The 15316-nt window shown below is 51.5% G+C and overlaps 2 protein-coding genes across 6 annotated transcripts; one reads left to right on the forward strand and one right to left on the reverse strand.

Moving 5' to 3' along the window:
* Positions 1-878: 878 nt before the first annotated feature.
* On the reverse strand, positions 879-6175 carry IRF3 (interferon regulatory factor 3). Its single transcript, XM_063090828.1, has 8 exons — positions 5990-6175; positions 5019-5191; positions 4137-4308; positions 3981-4051; positions 3200-3383; positions 2716-3096; positions 1628-1743; positions 879-1135 (listed from the first exon to the last, which is right to left on the reverse strand). Exons 2-8 carry the CDS (start codon positions 5181-5183, stop codon positions 950-952), a joined length of 1275 nt encoding a protein of 424 aa, XP_062946898.1. The 5' UTR covers positions 5184-5191; positions 5990-6175; the 3' UTR covers positions 879-949.
* A 95-nt stretch (positions 6176-6270) lies between these two features.
* BCL2L12 (BCL2 like 12) lies at positions 6271-12058 on the forward strand. Of its 5 annotated transcripts, XM_063090829.1 has the most exons (8): positions 6411-6512; positions 6907-6955; positions 7051-7165; positions 7371-7513; positions 8268-8354; positions 8440-8531; positions 9644-9931; positions 11836-12058. In XM_063090829.1, the coding sequence occupies exons 1-8, from the start codon at positions 6492-6494 to the stop codon at positions 11884-11886; spliced, it is 846 nt and encodes a 281-aa protein (XP_062946899.1). In that variant the 5' UTR covers positions 6411-6491; the 3' UTR covers positions 11887-12058. The 5 variants fall into 5 exon arrangements, with proteins under 5 accessions (XP_062946900.1, XP_062946901.1, XP_062946899.1 ...); XM_063090830.1 differs by lacking the exons at positions 6411-6512; positions 6907-6955 and adding an exon at positions 6271-6359; XM_063090831.1 differs by lacking the exons at positions 6411-6512; positions 6907-6955 and adding an exon at positions 6351-6359 and having other exon boundaries at positions 7036-7165.
* Positions 12059-15316: the final 3258 nt, after the last annotated feature.

Genomic DNA, 15316 nt, shown 5'->3' on the forward strand with positions numbered 1-15316 from the left:
ACTTGGGACAAGTGCATTGCCCTCTCTGAGCTTGTTTCCTTACGTGGAAAGTGGACATTGTGAGGATTAAGACGTAGGCAGGTGAAGCACTTAGAACACCACCTTCAGATAGTAAGCTGTTGCTAGAAAGTGGTGGTGACAGGGAGGTAGGGGTTCCAGGCCTCACCTGATCCATGTCTTCCAAGCTCAGAGCACCTGGTTGCTATTTGTCTACCTTGGAATTGCCCATTGAGTTGGATTCTTTTCAGCAGTCTTGTGAGGTTGGCGTGATCTAATCCACTCTCCTGAGAGAAAAACTGAGACACACAGGAGCAAGGGTCACACAGTGAGGCAAGGCTCCTCTGGCTTCCATCAGTCCTGTTACCCAGAACTGAGGCCCAGTGAGGAGGTGGCAGTGCCCAGAGCCACTGGGGAAGGCAGGTTTTATGTAATCCAGGGGTGGCCATAGAGTTCCCTTTACAGCTGCCTGTTCCAGCCCCCATGCAGAGGGAAGCCTGAAGTCTAGAAGGAAGGACGTTTGTCCGAACCGTTTATAGGCTCTGGATTCAGCCTTGGGGCCTCCATTGTAGAGTGGCAACCCTGGAGTCAGACCTGGATTCTGATCCATTTTGGGGTTTCCTACTTTGTGACCTTAGTGCCTCTTCAAGCCTCAGTGTCTTGGTCTGTAAAATGGAGGTGACTGTCACTTCCTCAGGTTCCTGGGAAGAGGTGAGGTGGCAAGTGTTAGCTGCCCCATGCATAGTGCATGAGGATCAGGCACTGAGCATGAGTTGTGGGTAGCTGTATAGATGGGTAAACTGAGACCCCAAGAAGGAATAACAACCAACTTGGGTTCAGGGCTGGACTGGGAACACCCAAAACCAGACACACACAAGTGGTGACCATAGCAGTAACCAGTTTATTGGCCAAGATGGGGTGTTAGGAGCCTGCAGCCATGAGGACTAAGGTTTCAGGCCTCCCCAGTGACCTGGAAATCCATGTCCTCGAGCAGGTCCTGTAGGTAGGCCTTATACTGGTCAGAGGTAAGGGAAAGTGGGTGGCTGTTGGAAATGTGCAGGTCCACGGTGTTCTCCAGGGAGGAGGCACCCCCTACCCGGGCCATGTCTGACAGGGCCCTGAGGCACGTGGGAACAACCTGCAGGAGGCAGGGGAGAAATACAAGTCAGGGAAAATGCTCAGTCATTGTCTACAATGTGTGGGGAGGAGTGGGGGTTGACAGGACTGTAATCCCAACAGCCCATCACTGCAACCCAGGATGAACCATTCGGCCCTGGCCTGAGAGTTGTAGTTATATTAACAAATAAGGGAAGCCAGAGAGTGTTCCTAGGGTTGAGAGTGCTATAAGGGATCCCAGAAGTTAGGGCTGAGCAGCTCATGTTGAGGACTTTTGGGAGCTGTAGTTCCTCCCAAAAGCTGGTAGGACTTCCACATGGTTTAGAGAGTTCAAAACAGGCTCTGAGGGTGAGGCAATGGGAAGAACACCCAGAAACTTCTGAGGATGAGGAACCAGTGGTTGCAGACTCTTGGAAATTGTAGAGGAGCTTCTGGGAGTCATAGTTACTGGGAGCAATGTTTTCCCTTTGTAAAACTACCCCTCTCAGCCCCAGGAACCCATGGCTGCAAGCACCTTGACCATCAGGAGCCTCTTGGTCCACGGCTGGCCCTGGGGCCATGGTTCCCCCACGCAGAACCAGAGGGTATAACGTGGTGAGCGTCTGCTTCCTTCGATGAAGGCAATCAGATCTGGGGACCAGGAACCTAGTCAGGAATGGGGAAGACCCTCTGCCTGCTCCTCCCCCCCAAATCTGAGTAATATCCCCACCATTTCACCTGACCTAAGGCCCTATGTCACCATCACAAGGAGGCTGCCAGTTTGGGGAAAGTCTCAATGGTTCTGGACCAAACTTAAGTGTTCCTCCTCCCACCCATCCATCAGAGTGGAGCTGGAAGATCACCCCCTGCCATCGCAGAGCCTCAGCATTCAGGATGGGAAAACAGGCCCAGAGAAGGGGAGTTCATTCCCCCAAAGATGCTTAGCAATTATGGAATAGAAGGTGGTTATCGTTTACTGCTCTGTAAACCCCTAAAGCTGTGTTGTCCAATATGTAACCATTCGCTAAGTGTGGCTATTTAAATTTAAATTGTAATTAATTAAAATGAAATAAAATTAAAAAGTCACTCCTCAGTTGCTCTCACCTCACTTGAGTGCTCCACATGTGCCTAGTGGATGTGATATTGTACTTTTTTTTTTGGTGGCTGGCCAGTATGGGGAATTGAACCCTGACCTTGTTAAATGGCTATGCTCTAACCAACTGAGCAAACCAGCCAGCTCTTAGTAGATACCATATCAGACAGTGCAAATATGATCATTTCCGTCATCACAGAAAGTTCTATTGGACTGTGAAGCCCTAAGGGATTTATTTTTCCAGCTAGTTTGTCTATCCACCATAATAATTAATAATGATGATGATAATAGTTAATTCCCTGAGCACCTTCTGTGTACTAGGCCCTGTGCCTCATATCAGCTCTGGCAGGTAGGTAGACAGAGACAGTCCTCAGACTTGACAGGCTCAGGCTCACTGTGTACCCCAGGTTGCACAGTGAGCAGAACGGTAGGGTATGAATTCAATCCCAAATTGCCTGGCTCCAGAGTTCTTAACCACCGTGCCCTGCTGCTTTCCACTCAGGGCAGAGCTAAGCCCCTGCCTCACTCACCTGCCACAAAGGGTCCCAGGTCGAACACACCTCCTTCTTTGTCCTTGAGGACCTCACCATCGGGCCCATGCATGCTGTCAGGGAGCAGCTCCTCGCCCACAGCCCAGTACGTGTGGCAGTGCCCCAGCCGCTGGGCCCAGAGCCACTGCCCTGTCCGCCCCAGAGCCAGTCCCCCCCCCAGGCAGCTCAGCACACGCCTCACGTAGCCTGTCACTCCCTTGTCTGTCAGGGACACCCCAGGGTCTGGCAGTGTTATTGGCTGTCCAGGCAGCATCCTGTCCCCTGCGTCTGGCCCCACCAGCCGCAGACCCTCTGGGCAGAAGACGGTCTGCTGGAAGACTTGGCGGCCTCGGTAGAAGGCGGTCACCTCGAACTCCCACTCTGGGCAGTGGCAGTGGTGCGGTGAACAGGGAGAGAGACAGAGAGGGTGTGAGGGGTCTGTTGCCCCAGCCTCAGCTCCTCCCAGCCCACAGCTGACACTCACCTTCCTCGGGCACGAAGAGCTGCCTCAGTGGGTTTTCATGGGGTTCCAGGTTTGGGCAGGAAGGAGGCTTGTCCAAGCTGGGACTCTGAGGGTAATGCTCAAGGGCCACAGCCAGGCCTGAGGGCCTCCCATCTGGGAGTGGGGCCAAGATCATGTCACCCAGTAACTCCTCCAGAATGTCTTCCTGGTGGGGGGGAGAAAAGCCAGGCATTTCAACAGCCTTTTCTGGACACTTCATGTAGACCAGGCCTTGTGCTAGCAATGTGGGGGACACAGAGAGGAGTCAGACCTGAGCTTTGCCCTCAAGGGGCTTCCAGTCTGGGGCCGGCGGGGTGGGAGAGGAAGCCGTGGGCACAGACAGCAAAATACTCGTATATGCTCTAATGAATGCTGGGTAAGACCTGGGCAGGGCAGGCTGGGCAGAATTTCAGATGGGACAATTCCCTCGCACAGACATCAGCAAGATCAAGGGGAAGGAGGTTTTGACTTCCCAAGCAGCTGAGGGCATCCTGCAAATTGAGAAAAGCTATGAAATCCTGGAAAGCTGTGTTACAGCCTCGATTGCCCAATAAAAACTTTGAATTTTCTCCCAAGGAGGCTGGAGACCCATGGGAGGGCTGGAAGCAGGGGAGGGACAGCATCAGCTCTGGGTCAGGTGGGTGACAGACTGGAGGAAGAAAATGGAGGCTGGGGCAATGGTCCAGGGGTAGAGAACAGGCTTGAACAGGCCCATGGGGCCAGGGCAGAGACTGAAGGGCAAGAGGTTTGGGTGCATTCTCACTTGGGTATCAGAGGTACTGCCTCCGCCATTGGTGTCTGGAGAGGTATCCGGCTGGGGAAAGTCTCCAACTCCTGTTGAGAAAGGTGGTGAGCGGAATAGAAGTGCCAGGGACCCTGGAGATCCCAGTCCTCCTTGCGAAGCCCCGCTCTGGCACACCTGAGGTCACAAACTCGTAAATCTTATGCGGGTCGTGAGGGTCCTTGCTCCGGTCCTCGGCTAAACGCAATACTTCCTTTCGGTTCAGGGCAGACCGGAAATTCCTCTTCCAGGTTGGCAGGTCGGGCTTATCCTTCCCAGGAGTGTAGGCTCCGCTGGCTTCGGCCCAGGCCTGGGACACCAGTAGTACCAGGATAGTGGGGAGGATGACTTAGACCCCGCCCCTGGAGTCCTAACCCTGTCTCTTCCCGTTCTGACTCTCTTCCCTCTCCTCCTGCCAAGTTCTAACTCAACAAGGTTCCATCCCCAAATTGTCCAATTTTCCGTACTCCAGCCTCCACCCTACCATCCACCCCCAACACCCACCTCCAGCTTTCAAAAACCTTTGTTTTCTAAGTCAGCCTTCTAGGTCCTACTCGATGTCTAACCCCGTCACCACCTGCCCCAGGACAACCTATGGGATAACACCTCCACCTCACACCTCACACCAGCAGTGGTGTATTCTAAATCGATGGTTAGTAACTTCGGCTTTGGGGCTCTGAGTCTCAGGTTTTGGGGGCTCTGATTCTGAAGTTCCAGGAATCTCCTCTAGAACTCTACAACCAAGAGCCCCGCCCCCAACGAGCCCCCGACCTCCAGGATGCATTTCCTTTGCATTCAAACACCGCTTTCCAGAACCTGGCAGCTGCAACCCTGCCTCCTCCCCACCAGTCAGTCTACCGATCCTTCTAGCCCCGCCCCGCCCCGCCCCTTCTGACTCCACCTACCAGCTTTGGCACGAGCCCGCCTCACGCGTGCTAACCCCGCCTTCTCGGCTCCGCCCCCTCGGAATCTTTCCCGTTGCGGGCTCAGCTCTGGGTTTCCCGCGCTGGGCGCACGCACCTGGAAGATGCCGAAGTCCTCCTGCTGCGCATCCTGCCTCAGGCCGTGCTTCCAAGGGATGCGGAAGCGCGTGCGGCTCTCGTTCACCCAGGCCACACCCTCCAACTGCCCCAGGTCCAGCTGAGCTACCAGCCAGGGAAGGATCCTCGGCTTTGGGGTTCCCATGGTCCGGCCTGCGCACACAGGGCAATTCTTGGGTCCGGGCGGCCTCCCGGGCCTATTTGGCCGGGGGGTTCCGCACCTAGACCTCCCTTTCAAGGGCCACGGCTCAGGGCCTTCACCCATGTTTTCCTGTGGAGACCTCCTCTTCCTATCCTCCAGAGAAGCACCCTAATTCTGCGAGGACTCCATCCCATATCCATTGTAGAACCCCCTCCCTTCCCCAGCGTATTCAGTGCGGGCTCACGACTCCCTCAGTTCCGCTAGTGTAGACCCCTACCTCTCTGTCATCAAAAGCAGGTACTTTCACTTTCAGGATAGAGCCCTCCTCCCCTCCCTAGTTATTTCAGTGCACACGCTACTCACTCTACCTGTAAACCTCTACCTCCCGCACTCACCCCAGTGTAGTCCCCCTCCCACAGTTCCCCAAATGAGTCCCCCCACCCATTTCCAAAGCAGAACCTCCATCCACAATTTCCCCCAGACAGGCTCCCTCGTCCAGAGCACGCCCCCACTTTCTAGAATTAACTACCTCCCATTTGCAGAGTCCATCTTTCCCTCTCCTAGATCCCCAGTGTAGACGCCTCCTCTCTTCTCCCTATCTTTTCTAGTTTCTCTACAGCCGATCTCCAGCGCCAGCCGTTGTACTTCCCTCCTTATCTCACTTTTCCCAAGCACACAGTCTCCCTACCAAGTATCAGTGTAAGACCCATCCTTTCTCCCTTTCCTCACTCACGGACGCCACAACTCTCCCTGGCTCTTCCGCATTATCTACGTTGGAGGGTAGGGGCGAGCAGAGTGCTAGAACCCACCCCTGTCTTTGGGCTTCAGGTAGCTCTCAGACTCGAAGCTGTGCACCCGCTTCCCTTTAGCTGAGCTTTAGAGCGCTGAGGCTTTCTTTTCTATCGGTTTCTTCAAATAAAAACAACTTTATCATCCTTTGGGTGACAGACTTCAAAGCAAAAGAGGAGGTCCTGAGCCCGGGCCGTCCCCCTCATTCCCTTTTTCGGCCTTTTGACCACAGGCATGCTGGGAACGTAATATGCAAATTAGGCGGCCACTCAGTGCCCCGCCCCTTCCACGTTACCAAATTGGCTCAGTGCGCAGGCGCGGGAAAGTTGAACTAATTAGTTTGTACACGGAGAGTGGAGGAGACGACGGCGCCGGCGGGCGCCGGACCAGGTGAGCGGGTGTCGGCGAGGGCTGGAGTGAAGATTGAAGAGGAGAGGGCCATGATCCAAGAGAGGGCACCCCAGTCTCGCTTCTCCGACATCCAAGTGTCTAGAATCCCCAAGATTCCAGCCTGAGTCAGATATGTTGGAACTACATCTCCCAGTAAGCTGCGCGGCGAACAAGCGCGAATCGAGGGGAATGTTTGCCTTGAAGGCTGCTGGGATTAGTAGTTCCCGATCCTCTAAGGGCTTTGGTAGTTTGGCATATGCCTCCGTCCGGGCCCAAGCCTCCTACTCCCTCGGGGACCCAAGGGTCCGGTGCCTTTGTCCATTTCTTTTCTTTCTTTTTTTTTTTTTTTGGCGGCTGGCCGGCAAGGGGATCCGAACCCCTGACCTTGGTGTTACAACACCGGTTCTCTAACCAATTGAGCTAACCGGCTAGCCCTTTAGTCAGTTTCTTTCTCAGATTTAGACCCACTAATCCGGGTCCCCAGCCTCCTTACTTTTCTACGGTATGGTCAAGGAGTCTTTTTCCTCATCTCTCTTCTCTCTCTGAGACTCAAGAGTCTGGGCCCTCAGATTCCAGCTCTCCAAAGGATCCAGGAGGTCAGGCCTTCAGCACCTTCCTTCCTTAGGGACTCATGAGTCCTGGCCCGCAAGGTTCCACTTCCTGTTGAACCCTGGAGCCCGCTCTCTCACAGGTGCCTCCATGGCAGGCTCGCAAGAGCTGGGGCTCCGGGAAGACACGCTGAAGGTCCTAGCTGCCTTCCTTAGGCGGGGCGAGGCTACCGGGTCTCCTGTTCCAAACTCACCCAGGTAAGAGAAATTGCCCTTTTCCTCCAGGGGCCTGCATTTAGGGTGGGTCCCTCTCTATCTCTGGCTCCTGGTCTCAGTTTGTCTCCTCTCTTTATATCTGGCTCTATTCCCTGTCCCTGGGCTTGCAAGGAGAGGTCCTCGGCGGGAGGAAAAAAAGACTGTGCATGGGATCTCTGGGGTCACTCTCTGAGATCCCTCTTCCCAGGAGCCCTGCCCAGGAGGAGCCAACAGACATCCTGAGCCGCCTTCGAAGATGTCTTCCCTGCCCCCTGGGGCAAGGAGCAGTTCCCCCTGAGTCCCCTCGGCCTTGCTCCCTGCCTATCCGCCACTGCTATGGTTCAGAGCCTGGTAAGAAATTTCCTTAGATCACCCGTGAAACTAGCAGGGCCAGGAACCTTGATTCCTAAAGCATAGACAGGATAAGGTGCTAGTTTCAGAAGGTCACTCAGCTAGAGGGTAGCTCTGTGGGGTCTCCAGGACCAAACCTCACCATCCTGTCCTCTCCTCCCCATAGCCCCCAGTTAGATTTCTGTCAGTTCTGTGGACTGACTCTGGAAGGTGAGAGACTTGGTTTCCAGTTATAGCTCCCTGGCTGTTTTGGTTGTATGACTCTGGGAAAAATTCTGTCTCTTCCTTGCTCCCCTGTTGTTCCAGTAGCAGAGTGGGTGGTCATTAGATTTGATCAAGAATGACCAATAAGTTTCCTCTCCTGTGTGAGCCTGGATAGGCTAGTAATGGCTGCTGGGACTGCTAGCTTGAAAGGGAGTTCACAGCTGGGGAGAGGAGTGCTGTGATGGATTTTGGTGATGCCTGAAATGAGTGAGGGATGTGGTGGTACTGTAATAGCAGGAGTGCCGTGTGTTTGCCTTGCTTGAATGAAATAATCTTCAAGTTGCAGTTCAGCTCTAACATTCTAAGTCCAGTTAAAGACATGATAAAGTGGAAAGTACAAGGGTTTTGGTGTCTTACCAAGTTACTCACCGGGCCTCAGTTTATCACATTATAAAATGGAAATCTTTGCTACCTGGCAAGGTGGTTGGGAAGAGAGAATCCACAAGTACCAGATGTCCTGGAGACGTGTCATTGACATTTTTCACCCCAGGCCCAGCTACTCCAGATTTCTATGCTCTGGTGGCCCAGCGGCTGGAACTGCTGGTCCAAGAGCAACTGAAGACTCCACCTAGCCCAGGTGAGGTGCAGAGGAGCCCTGGATAAGGATGAGGGTAGGACGGTAGTCAGGGTTCTGCCCCAGCCAAATTCTCTTCTGCCTCTAGAGTTACAAGGTCCCCCACCCACAGAGAAGGAAGCCCTACTGCGGAGGCTGGTGGCCTTGCTGGAGGAGGAGGCAGAAGTCATCAACCAGAAGGTGATTTGTATCTATTCCATCCCTTAGGGGGGATAGCAGTTGTGGGATGGTGGGGTGCTGGGATCAGAAACTGGATCTGCATTTTCTTTGGATATCAGTTAGAGAGAGGATGGGATAAGGAAGGCTCCATGAAGGGTTGAGTGACAGGGGTGTGGTCAAGGTAGTCCTTTAGTGGGTTTCATTGATTGTTAGAGGGGCGTAGCCTAAATGCGGGAGGTGTGGCCATTAGAAACATGATTTAGGAGTGATTGGGCCAAATTGAGGAAGTAAGGGAATGAATGTGAGGGTGGGGGGAGTGTCTAAAATCTGATTGACTGCAGTAGGGGGATGTTGGGGAAATGTAGTGCTGACAACGCCAAGGTCAGGTATGTATCCTCCTACTGGCCAGCAGCCCCCAAAAATGAATGTTGGGGAAATGGACTACTGGAGGAGGCGTGGCTTGTGACTATGCCCTTGGACTTTTTTTTGGTGTTATCAGCACCTCACTCTACCTAGTGAGCTAACTGGCCAGCTCTGCCCTGGAATCTGATTGTCTCGGGAGCTTAGACAAAGTACATGGTCCTATAATATTAATCATATGGTAGAAGACAAGACCTTAGCCTGGCCTCTGGGATTCCTTTTTTTTTTTTTTTTTAAAAAGATGACCGGTAAGGGGATCTTAACCCTTGACTTGGTGTTGTCAGCACCACGCTCACCCAGTGAGCTAACCGGTCATCCCTATACGGGATCCGAACCCGTGGCCTTGGTGTTATCAGCACCGCAGCTCTCGAGTGAGCCACAGGCCGGTCCTGGCCTCTGGGATTATGATTGACTAGGGAAGCCCACTGAGGCATGGCTATAAGATAAGCATTCTAGAACCCAGCTAAAAGTACAGCTTGGCCCTGGATGGCTGTCAAGGCCTCGGTAGGGGCGAGGCTTAGCAGATCAGGTTCTTGTCCACCTTCCTTGGAGCCGTAGAGTCTGGTTTTTGATTGGCTAATGTGGTGGATGGGGCGTGGCTTAGAGTGTTAGCATCAAGAACCGGCCTGAACCAGGAAGCCAGGCCTCCCATTTCCCTGGCCGCTAAGGCGTGACTGAGGCGGACCCTGCCTCTACCCCTACCCACTCCACAGGTGGCCTCGGATCCCACCCTGCATCGAAAGCTGGCCCGCCTGTCCGCAGGCTCTTTCGCTCGCCTGGTGGAGCTGTTCTCCAGTCGGGCAGGCAACTCTCGCCCAAGCCTTGTACGCCTTTCAATGCCGTGCCCTGGGCCCCCGCCGCCTTCCCCAGAGCCCCTGGCCCGCCTAGCCCTGGCTATGGAGCTGAGCCGGCGCGTGTCCAGGCTGGGGGGCACCCTGGCCGGACTCAGTGTGGAGCACGTGCACAGCTTCGCGCCCTGGATCCAGGCCCACGGGGGCTGGGTGAGCTGCCGAAGCCTCTCCGGGCCTCACTTTGCCCAATTGTAATGTGATGGGGGCGGACAGAGGGCTTCTTAGGTTTTCCTTCAGACCCCAGGTGTTCCAGCTGTCCTGTCCATTGTACTCTGTTGAGCACCCACTGAACGCCAGGCCCTGCAGTGCAGACGCTATGCCTGGCTTAAACCACTGGTATAAACTAACAGTTGTGAGCCCCAGATGAGTGATTTCTCCTCCCTGGACCGTAGTTTCCTCATCTATAAAGTGGGGAGAGTGGTAGTACTACCTCAAAAGGTTAGCGTGACGATTAAAATGGGATCCTCCTGGTAAGTACTTGGAGCACTGCCTGGAACATCGCGGGCATTTGTTTGTGTGATTATCTGGTTACTGTCTGCCTCTCCAACGATGCCTGCCGGAATACCCTTTCCCGGGTAACCCCCTGTCTTCTTCCCTTGCTCTGCTCTTTCTGGCCCGCTCCGGTATCACCCCCAGTGAGGCCTTCCCTGGTCCCCATTTACAATCACAGCCACCTCCATACCCTCCCACCCTCTCCCGTTCACCCTTTGCTGCTTTCCTTTTGCTTCTGCAGTGTTCTGCATCTTCTAACAGATGGTAGAATTGATTTGTTTTACTTATTCTTTAAAATTTATCTCTGTTGTCTTCTGCTTCTGACATATCAACTTCAGAAGATCAAAGCGTCTTCCCTTGGGTTTTGCTCACTGCTTTATCTCCAGCGCCGGTCTCATTGTTGGATTGGGCTCCAGTGTGCTGGCTGTGTGACCTTGGCAACTATCCCCCATCTCCCTGCGTACCAGTCTCCCCCCGGTCCGGTGGGCACCATCTCACTTAGCTGCCTCATGCATGGGTCGCTGTGGGGATTCCATGAGAGAAGGATGCAGACCCTCGGAATGTAACCATTGCTTCCCAGACTGGCAGGAGCTAGCCGGCTGTTTGAAGAGCAGGGAGGAGGAGGCCAATAGGGCTGGAGCAGGGTGAGCGAGGGAGAGGCTGAGAAACGAGAGCAGGAGGGACGGCCAGATTCTGCGGTGCCTTGTGGTCACCACCAGAACTTGAACTTTGAGTGAGCCAAGGTCTCTGTGTTAACAGGCGCCCTCTGACGGCCACGTGGGCAACAGACTGTAGGAGGCGAGGGCGGAAGTAGGGAGAGCTGGGCGGAGATGAGAATGCATCAGACCGAGGTGGGGGCAGTGGAAGATTCTGGATTTAATTTGGAGAAAGAGCTGACAAATTTTGCTAATGGGCTGGATGTGGAGGCTGGGTCAAGGATGCTGGGCTAAGCAGCTGCAGGACAGTGTTTGAGTTTCCTGAGATGGGGGGGTCAGGGAGCAAGTTTGAGGGGGAGTCAGAGATGATTGGAGATGGTCCAGTTAAGAGTGAGATGCCCTTGAGACCTCAAAGCAAATGTTGAGGGGACTGGATATAACAGTTGAGTTCAGCAAAGAAAGCTTTGTAAAATTTTTTTTACAAGGATGTTAACAGGTAAGCTTGGGTGAACATTCATGGTGATCAGTTACTCAGCCAAGGATTTCAATGGAATGATTCCATTTAAACCCCACAACAACCTCATAGGGTTCTGTTATTATCTGTGGCTTACAGGGGCTGACAGGGAAAGTCCCTCATGCAGGTGGTTGGAATCAGGATTTGGATACAAAGCCATGACTCTTAATCATTAAAATCCCAGGATTCCATTCCCCTTTGAATTTCTATCCTTTGTCTCTCTAGGACTTTGCTCCTCCCATCCCTGTCCCCTTGTCTGTGGGTCTCTGTCCCTCTCCCCTCTCTGATTTTTTACCGTCCTCCATCTCTGATCTCACTGGGCTGATGTGGCTGCCACTGTGAGTGAAGGATGCCTTCCCTGCTCACAGTGCTCTGCCACTTTTCCTCTCCAGGAAGGCATCCTGGCTGTTTCACCCGTGGACTTGAACTTACCTTTGGACTGAGATCTTCCTCAAAAGCTGCTACAAGATTGGACCTCATGTGCCTGACCTCTCCATGTGCTTTTCCAAGCCTTCCTATTCCACTCAGGGCTGTAGGTTGGTGGTTGCCCTGCCTATTTTTGCCAAAAAAATTGTTTTAAAACCTTTCATATTAAAAATACTTTTAGGTATATAATTGTTTGTTCTTTTACTACTGAAGTTCTAAGTAGAAGAGAGTTAGTTCAGAGATCTCTGGTTTATAAATTGAGAAAAGAATCATTTCATTCATTCTAGAAATATTTATTTAGAGCACCTACAAGAGACTCACCTGAACACAACATATTTGAGGCTATCTGTAAATATAATTACAGGAAATTACATTTTTTTCTCCTATTGTATGATTTGGCTATTCTAGCTAATTGTGTATTAATGGTTGTGGAGTCTTTCAAGCTAGTACCAGAAGAAAGTTACAATCTTCCTTCACAGGACCTCTAGAGTACCACACTTTTCTTGTTTTTCTCCTCCCACTGCTCTTTCTGAGCCTTTTTTGCTGGTTTCTCCTCATCTACCTGTAGACTGGTCGTTTGTCACCTTTTTAGAGCCACAGAAAAAAAGTGTAAATGTGGGACTGGCTGGTTAGCTTAGCTGGCTAGAGTGTGGTGTTGATAACACCAAGGTCCAGGGATCCATCCCTATACCGGCCTGCTGCCAAAAAAAAAAAAGAAAGTGTGCAAATGCGTAAGATGAAATGTACAGGATTACAAAAAAAACAAATTAACAGTCAATTCTCATTATTTTCAGATTCCATATTTTTGAATTCACCTACCTGCTGAAATTTATTTGTAACCCCCAAGATTAATAGGGTGCTTTCCTAGTCCCATGGGGTCATGGTTATGCACAGAGTCGCAAAAAAAATTGAGTGGCCTGACGTGCAAGTTCCCAGCTGAGGTGCTCTTCTTTTAACTCATACTGTAAACAAGTATCCTTTTCTCAGTCTATTTAGTGCCACATTTTTCAAATTCTTGTGCTGTTGTTTTGCTGTTTAAATGGCCTCCAAGCATAGTGCTGAAGTGCTGGCTAGTGTTTCTAAGTGCAAGAAGGCTGTGATGTGCCTTATGAGAGAAAATGTGTTAGAGTAATGTCAGAGGAGAAGGAAGGGGTCTGGGAAGGCCCAGTAGCTAGTCTCAACTCACCCCGTCCTCTTACTACCTCTTACCAGGTGCTTGACTGCCACAGGAAGGAATTCAAGGGTAGAGTCGCAGTAGAAAGTGAGAACAGGTTTAATGTAACAAATAAGAGATACAGGTTTCACAGAATGCAGCCTAGCTCCAGAGACTGAGCAGGGCCGGCACCAAGTTTAACATAAAAGTAAGAAACACAAAGTTTACCACAAAGTATAGGCTGACTCAAGAGAGTGAGCAGCTGCTTGCTGAAAGTTAAGTTTGATACAAAGTAAAGCATAAACATCTAAACCGTGGAAGTACAGGTTGACCCCAGGAAAGTGAGCAACAACCCTGCCTTCTGGCAGGATTCAACTCTTACAGTTTTGCTGTCTAATACGTATTCATACTATCTAATGATTATAAACTCCACCTTACTGAGCATCTTTGGCTATCATGGTTATATAACCCCTTTCTACTGAGCATGCTTAACCACTGGATTTGCATAAGTCAGGCCCCTGAGGTCTCAATTTCCCCTCGCAGGTGCCAAAATAGGTACAACCAGCCATGGTAGCTCTCCCCTAGAGGAGGGGCCTGAGACCTCAGGGAGTGGTTTGAAACCCAGAGGTGTGTCTTGAAATCTGAAGGCATGGAAACTGAGCTCCTCCTATCTCAAGAGCCCATACTGTTACCGGCCAGCCACCAAAAAATAAACAGTTCAAGAGCATATACTGTATGGATCTATTCATGTGAAAATTTGGAAAAGGCAGAGCTAAACTATAGTGGCAGATAACAGTCAGGGATTGCTTCTGAGGTTGGCTGGGGGAGGTGTTGACTGAAAAGGGTCATGACGGAGCTTTCTGGGGTGATACATATAGTCTATAAATTGCATATGATGTTGGTTACATAAGGTGTATATATCCAGTCTCATCAAATTACACTTGATAGGGTGAATATTGTATGTAAATTACACCTTTATTTTTATTTATTATTTATTTTTTTAAAAAGATGACCCAGTAAGGGGATCTTAACCCTTGGCTTGGTGTTGTCAGCACCACACTCTCCTGAGTGAGCCACTAGCTGGCCCAAATTACACCTTTAATAAAGTTGGTTTATTGGCCAGCTGCAAAAAAAAAAAAAAAAGAAAAGAAAAGAAAAGAAAAAAAAAAAAGAATAAATAAAGTTAGTTTAAATAAAAACACTAAAAAAATCCCACCAAAGATGTTCTGTTAGATTCCCTGGGATCAAAACACAGGTCAGCCATTTACTTAATGTGTAACCTTGGAGTACCTACCTCAATGGGTTGCTGGGGGAGGAGGGTGGAATTAAATGTATTTATTTAAAACTCTTCTGATAGTGGTTCGCTCCTAGTAAGCACTCTCGGTCATCATGAGCTATATTGGCCACAAACAGAAGCTTGGCTTGAAGGATAAGGAAGAGTTAGACCACCAGAGAAGAGGGGAAGGGCCTGTTGGCACAAAAGTGTGGTGGTCCAGGGAACTAGGACGGGACTGGTAAGGTAGCTGTGATTGGGGTTGGGGTTGTTTGAGGCCGAAGAGGTGGTGGGACAGTAAATATATGATTGAGGGACTGAGACTTAATCCTAGGGGTTCTGGGGAGCAAAGGAAAGGGAGCAGGAGAAGGGCCGGATCAGCTCTGGGGACACGCGGGTGGGTGGGGGTACTGTAGCAGAAGACTGGAGTCAGAGAAGCGGGCGAGGAGTCTGGGACGGTAACCCAGGAGGGAGAGGATATTAGGGGTCAAGTCAGGGTAGGAGGGGCGGGGGTGGGGACTGACAGGCTGTGGGAGTGAGGGGTCGGACGGTCTGGCCAGTAACTGGGTGGGAGGTGGAGCTGTCTCGATTTGGAAACCCCAGGAAGAAGAGTGGCTGTGGGGGAAGACATACAGCCAAGGGTGTCTTGGTAGACGTGATGGATCGGGGAGACAGAGTGGAGGGGCGGGCAGAGAGCTAATAAGTCGAATTGGAAATCTTTTTTTTTTTTTTTTTTTTTTAAGATGACCGGTAAGGGGATCTTAACCCTTGGCTTGGTGTTGTCAGCACCACGCTCAGCCAGTGAGCGAACCGGCCGTCCCTATACAGGATCCGAACCCGTGGCCTTGGCGTTATCAGCACCGCACTCTCCCCAGTGAGCCACGGGCCGGCCCTCGTATTGGAAATCTTTAAGTGTTGGGAGTTTGTGGGAAGGAAGCATGCCAGAGAGTACAGCCTGTGCAGAGGCCCAGAGACAACAGAGCGAGCTCATTCAGGCAGTGAAGATTGGACGGAGGACAGT

The sequence above is a fragment of the Cynocephalus volans genome, chromosome 3 (assembly GCF_027409185.1).
Source record: "Cynocephalus volans isolate mCynVol1 chromosome 3, mCynVol1.pri, whole genome shotgun sequence".
Classification (NCBI taxonomy): domain Eukaryota; kingdom Metazoa; phylum Chordata; class Mammalia; order Dermoptera; family Cynocephalidae; genus Cynocephalus; species Cynocephalus volans.